Source organism: Silene latifolia, chromosome Y (assembly GCF_048544455.1).
Source record: "Silene latifolia isolate original U9 population chromosome Y, ASM4854445v1, whole genome shotgun sequence".
Classification (NCBI taxonomy): domain Eukaryota; kingdom Viridiplantae; phylum Streptophyta; class Magnoliopsida; order Caryophyllales; family Caryophyllaceae; genus Silene; species Silene latifolia.
Genome location: NC_133538.1, coordinates 33,926,556 through 33,939,880, shown reverse-complemented (window position 1 = coordinate 33,939,880; position 13,325 = coordinate 33,926,556). Strand labels below are relative to the sequence as shown.

The 13,325-nt window shown below is 42.7% G+C and overlaps 1 protein-coding gene across 1 annotated transcript; it reads right to left on the bottom strand.

Annotated features, from left to right (window-relative positions):
- Nucleotides 1-1,942: 1,942 nt before the first annotated feature.
- LOC141627823 (uncharacterized) lies at nt 1,943-3,181 on the bottom strand. Its single transcript, XM_074441038.1, has one exon. It carries the CDS (start codon nt 3,179-3,181, stop codon nt 1,943-1,945), a length of 1,239 nt encoding a protein of 412 aa, XP_074297139.1.
- Between the last annotated feature and the right edge of the window lie 10,144 nt (nt 3,182-13,325).

The following is a 13,325-nucleotide window of genomic DNA, read 5'->3' as shown; positions in this document are numbered from 1 at the left end:
CATAATTGCCAAAAAAACACTTTTATCCTAGGCAGAACTGGAGCATTCCAAATACGATTCCATAGCATCATATCTCGAGCACTATCCGACTGACCAGCCATGTCCACCCCATCCGCTACCAATAACTTATAAGCGGAGCGAACCGAATATACCCCATCCCTCTCAAAGCATCCCAACACCATTCGTCCAAAGGTCGATCCTCACTAATTCTAATACCCAACACACGGTCACATTCAAACGGAAGGAAACACTCCCTGACCTTCTCCTCATCCCATCCATTCCCCTCCCCATTCATAAGCTCCACCACGCACATCCCCTCCGACTGCACACCCCTAGGCGAGATGGCCCGCCGTGTCTGCGTCCCAGGCAGCCAAGGGTCCTTCCAAACCCGCGTTGATACCCCATCTCCAATCCTCTTTCGTACCGCAAGGTGTAACACGGACCGAGCCTCCCAAATACTACGCCATGTGTAACTTGGATTACCCCCTAGCTCTGCCTCCATGAACGATGCAGTCGGGAAGTACTTCCCCTTCATTACACGCACCATCAGACTATCAGTATCCGTCATAAGCCTCCAAGCCTGCTTTCCCAATAGCGCCATATTAAACTGCTCAAAGTCCCTAAATCCCATACCACCCCTACACTTCGGCCGACACATTCGTGACCACACAACCCACGAAATCTTCCTCTTACCATTCTCGGAGCCCCACCAATATTTCGAAACAAGAGATCGCAAATCGTCACAAAAATTAACAGGTAGCTTAAAAACGCTCATCGCATAGTTAGGAATAGATTGGGCAATAGCCTTTAACAACACTTCCTTACCCGCCTTACTGAGCAGCATCCCTCGCCAACACTGCAACTTCTTGCTTATCTTGTCTCTAATTACTGCCGTTATCACCTTCTTGGACCTCCCCACTACCGTAGGTAATCCAAGATACCTATCATGACCCGTCACTTGTCGAACCCCAAGAACAGCCGCCACAGCCTCTCGCCGCCTCACAGTAGTGCCATGACTAAAAGATACCGTAGTCTTTTCCATGCTAACCTTTTGCCCTGAAATCGACTCATACTTTCTCAACACATCTCGCACCACTCTCGCCTCCCTCTCATTTGCCTTAACAAAGAAAATGCTATCGTCCGCAAATAAAAGATGAGAAATAGCAGGAGCAGCAGGAGCCACTCGAATTCCATGAATAGAACCATTCTCGACAGCACGTCTCATAAGGCTCGACAAAACCTCCGCACAAATTATAAATAAGTAGGGAGAAAGAGGGTCACCTTGTCTTATACCACGCTGAGGCGCAAAAACATCCGAGCTCGACCCATTAACCAGCACTGAGTACTCGACCGACCGGACACACTTCATAACGCAATTGGTCCATCTAGCATCAAAACCCATTTTATGCAACACTGCCTCTAAGAAATTCCATTCTACACGATCATAAGCCTTTTCCATATCCAATTTAAGAGCCATGTGTCTACCGCCACTCCTAGAATTTTTCATATGATGAAATAACTCAAAGGCGACAAGAATATTATCGGTAATGTACCGACCCGGGGTAAAAGCGCTCTGATTCTCAGATACAATCTCCCCGAGAAACCTCTCCACTCGATTTGCTAAAACTTTAGATACCAATTTATAAACCACATTACATAAGCTAATAGGTCGGAATTCAGTCATCTTATCAGGAGCCTTTTTCTTTGGAATTAGAACAATATTAGTTAAATTCAACCCCGTCGGAATTTCAGCTCCATTAAGAATATTTAGAACAGCTCGTATCACCGCAAGACCAACTATATGCCAATATGTTTGATAGAACAGACCATTCATCCCATCCGGCCCCGGAGCCTTAAGAGGATGCATCTGATTCAAAGCCTCCAAAACTTCCCCCTATACTCCTCGGCCGAATTTCATTCATAGCACACCGTAACTCGCCCCTCAACCCCGCACAGCCTCCTCAATTCCCGATGGCGAGTCAGTAGAGAACAAATTTCGAAAATACTCCACAGCACACGCTGATATTGCCGCTGTATTATCAACCACCCGTCCGCTACTATCCACTAACTTCGCTATAAAATTCTTTCGCTTCCTCTGCCCCGCCTTCCTATGAAAGAAAGCAGTGTTGCGGTCTCCATCTTTAAGCCAAATCGCCCTAGACCGCTGCCTCCAAAACCTCTCCTCTTTCCTCAACAGCTGACTTATCTCCCCCACAACCCGTCTCCTCTCCTTTACCTGCCACGGCCCCCTATCACCTTCATTCAGCTTCTTCAAATACCTCCGCTTCTTGTTCAGCTCTCGAAGAATTCTCCCTATACTAATTCCCTTCCACTCAACCAACTCCTTAGCACACCCCTCGATAGACCCAAGCAACTCACCATCCCCTTTCCCCACCCCCGCCCTTACCGCCTCCTCACAACCGTCCTCCCCTACCCATATATGTTCAAACCGAAACTTCTTAGTCCCTCTCAACTCAGCGCCATTTCGTCCATCAAAAACCACCTTAATCGGAGCATGATCTGACCACTCCCTATCAAGGTGTATAAGTTTTGCATATGGAAAAAGATCCCTCCACCCCTCATTAACCATAGCCCTGTCAAGCCTACATTGCCGATTGTCCAGACCCTCCTGCCCATTGTCAAACGTATACATATACCCTTCGAATGGCAAATCCCCCAGCCCAATTTCATCCACAGCATCACGAAAGTTATTCATCTGCCATTGCGCCCTAGTCCCTCCTTTCATTTCAGTCGAAAATAATACCTCATTAAAGTCACCCAAACATAACCATGGTCCACCTCCCTCCGCCGCCAACAACCTCAACTGTCGCCAAGATAGGTGACGGTCTTGGACCGCAGGCCATCCATAAAATCCCGTACACCTCCACGTCATACCCTCATGTTCAACATCGAAATCCATAAAATGAACCGTCGATGCCCTAAAAGTACACGACACCTCCTCCCTCCAAAGAAAAGCTAGTCCCCCCGATCTTCCAACACAGTCCACACTAACTCCCTTATATCCAACCAACTTAGAAATAATTTTATTCATATCACGACTACCAAGTTTTGTTTCACATAAAAATACGATAGCCGGGGCCTCCCGTCGGATAAGGTTCCGAAGACCGCCTACTGCATCGAGGTTGCCCAGCCCCCTGCAGTTAAGGCTCAAGCAATTCATTGGGCCCGGCGGGGTTGATCAAGATCAACCTCCGCCTCAGATATTACCATATTCACATCCCTGTGAGTTGCAGCCTTTTTTGTTAAAGAAGAGAATTCCTGCACATCCTCCTCCGCTACTCTTTTCCCATTCACATTTATATGCACACTTTCTCGCACTAGCTCATCATCCACCATCCTACACTCTACAGCTCTCTGCCTCCGCACCCATTTATGCCCATCACCTATCTGTCCAACCCCCCATTGCTCCTCCAGCCCTACTTCCCTTACCCCTCCCACTCGTCCCTGTTCTTCAACCATTCCCTCCTCCAACACAACACCCTCATCTCGGCAGACACCCCCCTCGCCTTCCAGAACTTGGCCACTCCCATCCACATTAGGCACATTAATCAGCCCCCACTTCAACGTGCTCCCCGAAATCGACCTCCCCCCCTCCTTCTCGGCCACCTCAACATCATCATCCAACACACTCCTTACCACGACCCTCTCCTGCCCCACATACCCCTTAGCTTTATATGATAGTGCTATCTGCTGCAACTTAGCAATCATCTCCTCCTCGCTCCTTTTATACTCAGCTTCAAAGTCCGGTCTCAAATCCCTCTTTACACGACTCCCCTCCGCAACCCCAACCTTTCCTACCTTCCGTGGTGATGCTCGTAATCCCTCCCCATATTTGAGCTCATCTTCCTCATACGGTCCCTCCTCGCAATCCTTCTCACCATGCCCCAGCACCCCACATCCATAACAAAACAGCGGCAAACGCTCATATTTAACTTCGAAAGAGGTTACCTTACCCGTGGGCATCCGAACTTCAGTAGACGCCTGAAGAGGTTTACGTATATCATGCAATATCCGTATCCGAACCGCCCTCTCCAACTCCGGCAAAGGGACCTCATCCTTCATTACATACGTGCCCAATTGCGCGCCCAGTCTTCGCAGATTATCCTCATTCGTACGTCCCTTGATAGGAAGGTCATATATGCGAGCCCACAAAGGAAGCGAATACAAAGTAATGCAACAATTCTATTTATACAAAACATGCTCACAAAACATGCTTGTATGTTCACTGAGGAAACAAATTTCGAGTAAATAGCTTCTCAATTTGTCATTATCGCAAGGCAAGAGCGGCAATAGGACTATATAGAGACTCGTCCCCATAAAGTTTTTGGGAGTATCTCCGATCAAATGTCACTGAACTGGTAGCTGAATCTTGTGTTGTACGAACTTCAGTAAGGCAAGTCAAGGGCAAGCTTCAGTAATCAGCTAAATCCTGTATGCGTACCACAAGGGTATGTGATTAAAGGTTTACACCTGGGCCTAATCATTCCATGGCTCAATCAAGGAGTTATGCAGCATCCCACTCGCTACATCCTTTCGCTCACCTAGTCAAGAAGTACTTGGAGCCTAAGCGGTGAATAGCAGTCTGCCTTCCCAAATCTCTTCCTTAATGACACATGACATGAAAAATAAGGGAAGACGCTACGCCAATTCTTTAAGCGTTGAAACATTACAAGCAGCGTTATAAGCAAGTGTTGCACTGTTTCCACGCTATGCCAGCAAGAGAATACACCAGCTAGCATCACATGCTCATTCAAAGAATATTGAGCGAAGCGATAGTATTACGATCCTTGTTCATATCCTTCTATCCTCTCCTTTTCAGTCGAGTCCCTAAGGGGCCTTAATGTGGATAAATACAGCCTCCCATCTCTGAAATCTACTCGATCTATTTGACCACCTGTAAAGCACTTGTGAGTTACGATGTATAGCTCTACAACTACATGTGTACGTATAGTATGCATATACACTCACTATATTAAGAATGGAGCAAACATATTTACAACATGATATCATTTGACTGAAATAAAAGAAAAATTAGTGGCAGACGACATGAAAATTTCAAGCTTTTAAACAATAATGAACTACTCCACATAAACTACTCCACATAAACTACGTTGTACTGAGATTTATTTGGATGAACAAACATAAAATCTCCTTGTTTGCAATAAGAGTGTCCCATTATGTATGTTACATGAGTGATGAGTATATCTTGGTATTTATACAATGTGTATCCAAGGGTAGTAATATGTCTATCTAAAGGTAACGTATCCAAGGGTAATAATATGTCTATCTAAAGGTAACGTCGTACCTTTACCTTGCAAGCTAGATATACTCCTCTACCTTGCTAGATACACATCTCTAGCAACGTAGATACACTTTTTTACCTTGATAGATACATATCTATGGCAACCTAGATACACATCCATCGTATCCTAGATACACTCCTTTATCTTACTAGATACACATACCTTGCACGCTATATACACTCCTTTTTATTGTTAGATACACATCTATGACATGCTAGATACACTCTTTTGGCTTGCTAGATACACATCTCTGACGAGCTAGATACACTCTTTTAGCTTGTTAGATACACAACTCTGATGAACTAGATACACTCCTTTACCTTATCACATACACTCATTTACCTTGTTAGATACACATATCTGGCAAGCTAGATACACCCTTTTAAAATTCGATCACACAATTTATCGAACAAATATCTCACTACACAGTAATACTAAAATAGTAAAATACACTCTCTAACATATAATGCAATTACAAGTAAACCAACTAAATTGCTGCATTTTCAGCGGACAATATTACATCTAAGTAAAACAAATTTATCTCAAATCCTAGTTAGCAACCTCATAGCTTGATTGATCATATCAACAAAGTGACAAACACATAGAAAAACCAAATCGTAAACTCTCCACCACCTAATCACTACATTATAATCAAGCAGCCTGAAAAAGAGTATCAATCAATAAATCACTAATTTAAGTTGACACTTGATAAATTCACAAGCTAACTCCAAGCTCCAACTAACAAATCACAATTACTAGAAATGCCAAACAATAATCAAAATTATAGGGAACTAAGTTCAACATCTCAATCATTAACTTTCCACATCTTCAATCAGTACATTACAACAAAATCAAGAAATCAAGCTCGTGAATCACGTCGGAATAAGAGCACAACAGTACGCCGGAATCAGTTATTTTTTTTTGAAATTCAATCTAAATACCAGATCTACAACAAACGAGGTAACATTTCAGAAAATTGATTACACTGGCAAAGTAATCAAGAAGCTTAGAACCTGAAACTTGTCTTCATCAACATTAAAGCGCCTAACTTGATCGCCGGCGAAGAAAGTGACCAAGAAGAGCGATGATTTGCTAGTATTTTTTGTGCGGCAGGTGATGGATAACACCACCTCCGGTGGTCGTCTGGAAGCTCCGATGGGTGGTGGTGGTGGGGGTGGTAGTGGATGAAGGGAGGGAAGTCAGGTAGTAGTGGCGTATACGAATGAGGGAGAACGAAGTCAAGGTGTTGAGTTTGGTTTTGTGCGATTAAGGAGTGTTTTTAAGTGAGTTTGTATGGTTCGTACTGAAACTAAGTTAAAAGGTATACTACGTTAAAAGGTATACTATTTTACCCTATATTCGAAAATAAGTTCACATTCAATGGCGGTTCTTTATCAAAAACCGACATCCTAATTACCTTTAGTGGCGGTTCCTTAAAAAAAACCGACGTTGTGCTAACCTTTTGCGACGGTTTTTTAAAAACAACCGTTGTTATAGAGAAAATGTAGTGGTGCAATGATATTATTGAAATACCTATGGTGGCGGTATTCAAAAAATAATCGCCACTGTAGATGAGTTATAGTGGTGGTTCTTGTCTAACAGTCGTCGTTTTATATAAGCCTATAATGGCGGTTTTGTTTAAAAACCGCCGCCGTAGGTAAGCTATAGTGGCGATTGTACAACTGCCACAAAGTATAAATAAACCTGATATAAGGGGCACCCAAAATCTATAAAAACCGCCACAAAAAGGTCATTTATGACCGCCACTATAGGGTTTTTTTCTACTAGTGCTTCTTGATGAGAAAGAACTGAGAAAATGCATGGCCATGTTGGGTTGGATTAAGAAGTTAATCCTTATTTAAGTAGTTGAAATAGGGATCAAGGAGCGTAATTTTGATGGAAGACATAATGAACATTGGATGTTAATTGTATTATCAAATTTGACATTAAGCGACTTAAGGAATTTGAATGTTGCCTTATTGTCAACGGACAAGTGGGAGATTGAAGGAATATGTCCTTAGACATTTCCGGCAATTACTAAATATAATATAGGATATTTTATGGAGATAATAATTATATTATTTTATTAACTTATAATTACTTGCTAGAGAATAATTATGGTAATTAGTCACAACATTGGATTAATGACTAAAATAATATAATCCTATGAGGTCACACATATAACTACAATCAAGAAATAATATCAGTCCTATAAGGATTCAGATATGAGGTACTAGTTTTAGGAAGGGAATAAGAGTTCTTTTCATATCCCACCTAGACTCCATTATGGTATCTGATACTATATATATATAGGGTACTAGGGTGATGGAAAAAGATAATGAAGCTTTTCCATGAGAAACCACAAGGGAGAAAACATATTGTTCTTCCTATATACAGTCTGCCTCAAGCACCCATAAAAGTAAGAGAGCATGATTCATCTCTTCCGTTTCAGCGGACGTGGGTTTTCGGTTTGTGCTTGTGGACCGAGTATAGGAGCAACAAGTGGGATTCTCAGATCTCTTTCATAAGCTGTTTGTGGAATTTATGCTTCAAGACGTAAATATTCTTTTCGCCTTTTATTATGATTCATTATATCTTATGCATGTGATCTTAGGATAGATGTTAGGAAATTGTTTCCTGAAATTCCGCTTTCGCATCTATATAATCTTATATCGGAGTTCCGAGAGGTCTCTCTTCGATGCCTAAGTAAGTATGGGTATGTCTGAGTAAGGTCGGGACCCTACTTAAGGTTAGGGTCTCGGTTATCTCTCTAAGATGTTTGGGTAGTCTTACTCTAGAGAGAAGGTATGTGTGATTAATGTTTTGACCCAATTTCTACATATGTGGGCCAAGCTAGGAAATATGAGTCAACTGGAGCCAAGGCGAGGAGTTGACGGTTCAAGGGTAACAGATAGCAGGGGAGCTGAGTCAAGCCCATTAGACAAGCGAAAACATACGCTAACTTGGAGAGCAAGTCAACTGTGAGAACAAAATAGAAGATCATTCATTCATTATTCAACTACCATACTTAGATCAATATACTAGCAACATAGCCGTCTCTTTCCCTTGTACTCGTGACCTAGTTATTCGATTGCTAGTGAACTTATTGGTGGGATTCCGTCTCCCCCAGCGGTTGTTTCCCTCATTGGGTTTTCCGCATCACCACATTTCTTGTGTCATTGCTTTACGTTCTTTATTATTCGCATCACAATCAATCATATACACACATAATCGTCCATACATAAACAAAACAAATGATTAACGAATAAGACCGCTAACCCATTCTCTATTAACTACTTGGTAGAAAATTACCAAAACAGTTTGGCTCCCACCATGGGGCATAGTGGTCGTCATCTATACTCTTTCATGTCAGGATAATACCATGTCTGGAAACAAACAGATTACACCAGGAGCTGCTACGAGATCCGAGGGAAGCCACCCTCAAACGGTGAAACTAGGTTCTGGTGCCATGTCAACGGCTAGGGGACATACTCCTCCATCAGGGCTCCCACCAAGGGTCAGTCCTCCACCAAGGTTCATTTTCCCACCACCCTTGAAGGTACACAACACGACGATTACTCAGGCTAGGGCTGATAAGGGAATAAGATCCAGCCAGATGGAGATTGCGGTGGTACACCAGGAGGTGCGTCCAACTAGACACACCAGGCATTAGGGTCCTCCACCACCTAACCCTACCCAAATTATGATTAGTGGAATGGATACCCTACGATAGTCCATAAAGAGCTTACGAGAAAAGAATTGAAGCATGAAAGCCAAGATGGAGAAAAAGAATAGAACAATATGGGCACAACTAGATGTCATGTGATGACAGGGTTCTATTCCTAATTTATCGGGAAATAACAGAGAATAGATTCCAGCATCGGGTCAACCAGCAGAACCAATGACCAGTAGGGAACTCCCACGCTCGTTTTCTTCTTTCCTGGTAACCAGGCTGGATTTGGGAGAAACACCACTCAACAGAGTCATCATTCCATCAAGACTAGGAGCCCTGACATCGGATCAATTCCAAGCATCTAGCAGCATAAGATCTATGTCAGGTAATATCCCTCATAATAGTTTCGTAGTAACTGACCAACTACCTAATGCTGTAATCATTAATAAACAGGTAGTAGAATGGCAGCCTGGATCAATCCTTACAACAACTCCCCTTATCCAACTATCACCAGAACCCAACAACAACTTGGATAAGGGGCAATGTCCAAGGTCATCCATAATTCACATACAACCCTTATGCGGGTCACGACAGTTATATAGACAACAATACCGGGAGTTGCAGAACATGATTAGCAGGATCCCAGGAATGCCTGCTCCCTTGGAGAAGGCAGCCTCTGACAGCTACACCGATTCACCATTTATTGATACGATAGAATTGGTCAATATGCCAAAAGGATTCGGTGCCCTTACAATGATCCTTTACGATGGCACAACCGATCCTTTTGAGCACATCAGCCAGTACAAACAGAAAATGATGGTGATAACGGCAATATGGGCCCTAAAGAAAGCATGTATGTGGAAGGGGTTTGGATAAATGCTATTAGGAGTAGCACTGGAGTGGTCTGTCAGCCTGTCTAACAGATCCATAGCTTCTTTTGCTTTTGTGGTGAATGCTTTTAATCAACAATTCGCTAGCAGCAGGAAGCCAGAAAAGCAAACTAGCGACCTCTACAGGACGATGCAAGAATTTGAGGAAACCACGAGGGACTGTGTAGCCAGGTTCAACAGGGAGAAAGTAGCAATCAGAGGATATGACGTCACAACAACAATAGAAGCCTTTCAACAAGGGCTCCACCAGGATTCGGATCTCTATAAAAATCTAACCAGGTACCCTTGCCGCACGTTTAAAGATTTACAAGCAAAAGCTATGGCGGCAATAAGGTTAGAAGAAGATGCCAAGTCCAGGAGGAGTGCACTTAGTATATAAAGGTCTAGCAAGAAGGGTTCAAGAGAGAAAAGAGAGGAGAAATGCAAACCCTACAGCAGGGCCATTATTAATAAAGTCTCAAGGTATTGGAAGGATGATCCAAAGCTACTTCTTAAACTGGGTGAGTACGAATTCTCACCCGGAATGGCAGGATTACTCAAAGCATTAAAGGAACTTGGTGACAAAGTCAAGTGGCCTAAACCACCAGCAGAAGGACAATCAGAAAGAAAAGACAGTAGAAAAAGATGTGAATTCCATGATGAGATTGAGCACAATTCAGAGGATTGTATCGCCTTGAGAAATGGAGGTAAATATCAATACCAGCAGGGCAATCTAGACCACCTGTTACCGAATATGCCTGACATATTCGGCATCAAAGAGATATGCTACAAAAAAAAGGACCATCCAGAGTCCTCCTACAGGGTTAGTCATGAGGACCTGCCAGCTGTCAGATTCGACGAGGTAGATGCTCTTGACACCCAGCAGTATCACCATGATGCACTTATCATAACATTATCCATAAGAATCTGCACCGTGAAGAAGATTATGGTGGACATGGAAGTTCGGTTAACCTCATCATGCTTGAAACCCTAAAAAATATGGGGTTCAGTGAGAAAGATCTTCGGAAGAAGGCAGTCCCGCTAGTAGGTTTCAGTGGTGAAATAGCCCACTCGCTAGGGGAGATACTGCTTCCAACTTATGTTGAAGGAATCAACAAGCAAGTAAGGTATCTGGTTATTAATGGACCATCAACCTATAATGTTATTCTTGGCAGGCGATAGCTACATCAGATGAAAGAAATCCCCTCAACGTACCATTAGTGTTTGAAATTAGTAACTCCTTAGGGAGTAGAGGAGGTACGTGGAGACCAGGAAGAGGCAAGGGTGTACTACAAGCAGGCGTTGAAATCTACATTCAGTCCCCCAGCTTAGCAATTACAGAGCCAGTGCGTCCGGGGTGAGTACATTGAGCCACCCACAGTGGAACTAGATCAAATCAACCTGGACGAGCTGCATCTAGAACGAACAGTGCTGATAGGGTCAGAGTGCACAGGTAACGTCCATCAGCAGTTAATTTCATTTCTTAAAACTAACATGGATTGCTTTTCTTGCTCTCATAATGACATGATAAGGATAATCCGTCCATAATCACACACAAGCTTAGCATGGACCCAAATTGCAATCCAGTATAGCAAGAAGGTGGAAGTTTCCTGCCGAGAAAAACCAAGTCATCAACCAGGAGGTTGACAACCTGCTGGCAGCATGAAAAATCAGGGAGGTGAAGTATCCAGAGTGGTTGTCAAATGTGGTGGTTGTAATACCCCGTACTTTGAAATAAATATTTTGTTAATAAACATTATTAATTGAAATACTCGGTAGTATATCGTACAATATAATAATATGTTACATTATATTATATGTTATATATTAATAAAAAGAAACTCATCTAACAGATCTGTTCTATACTATACTAATAATAAAAGGAATAAATATTAATAAGTATAGTATCTTTTTAGACTGTTGGTTCAATATGTTAGCTTTTCTTTTTAGACTGTTTTATGTGTGAACCGAAGGGATTAAGTAGTGGACTAAAGGTTGTTTCGAGTGGGAATGAAGTTTATTGCGACAAGTTGGTTGACTAAAGTTTTTCCTTACTAGATCTAGAAAGGGGATAATAATTATGAGATACTAAAATTTGAAGAAAAAAGGACAATAAAAATGAGATGGGGATAGTAAGATTTATTTATGCAAAATGACACTACAAAGAAAAGGTTCCATAGCGACGGAAAACTCCGTCGCAAATATGTCAATCCCGTCGCAAAAATAGATCTTGCGACGGAGTTGCGACGGATTTAACCCGTCGCTCTATTTCGTCGCAAAATTTGGTTTTGCGACGGGAATTCCGTTGCAACTAAATATCTGCGACGGAACAAAGCGTCGCACAAACCCGTCGCAAATAAGGGACTTGCGACGGAAATTTCGTCGCCATCCACTGTTCATGGGAGGCCACGTGGAAATAATGGTCAACCTAAAAGTCAATATATGCGACGGATTTTCCGTCGCAGATCACTGTTCATACATGCCACGTAGGCACTTAAGTCAACCAGAAAGTCAATATCTGTGACGGAAAATCCGTCGCAGATCACTGTTCATATGGGACACGTGTCCCCAAAGTCAACATGAAAGTCAAAATTTGCGACGGATTTTCCGTCGCAAATTTCGTCGCAGGGAAGAAATAACAAGTGGGTTTACAACGCTTTTCCAGCGCCCAAATTGCTTTGAAAGCAATTACATATACTCCCGGTTTCCAACAAACATACAGAAAATCCAGCAATTGACAAATTCACAACTCGTTCAAGACGAGATTTCCAAACAACGTCTTCGCATTAACATATCCTCAAGAGTCTTGATTGTTCTCTCAGTCTGCCCGTCTGTCGCAGGATGAAATGCTGTACTCATCTTCAGATTTGTCCCCAACGATTCCTGCAACTCCCTCCAAAACCTCGATATAAACCTCGCATCTCTGTCAGACACTATGTCCTTAGGGACTCCATGTAACTTAAGCACGTTCTTTCGATAGGCCATAGCCAATTGTGCCTTAGTCCATGTATCTTTCATTGGAACAAAGTGAGCTGACTTGGTCAGACGATCCACTATCACCCAAATCATATTGTTACCTTGTTGACTCTTAGGTAAACCCACAATGAAATCCATGGAAATGGATTCCCACTTCCACTCAGGCACCTCCAAAGACTGAACCTTACCTTGTGGTCTTCTCTGTTCCCCTTTAACTCTCGGGCATGTCAAACAACGGACACAAACTCATTTTGTCTCTTTCTTCATCCCAGGCCACCAAAACGTTTTCTTCAAATCTTTGTAAAGCTTATCTCCACCCGGATGCACTGAATATGGTGTGCAATGTGCCTCTGTCATGATAGTCTTTTTCAACTCCTCATCATTAGGAACACACCATCTACCATCAAACCTCAAACTACCATCTGTATGAATGGAAAACCGGGACACTGCCCCTTTCTCTACCCCAGCTCTCCACTCCACTAT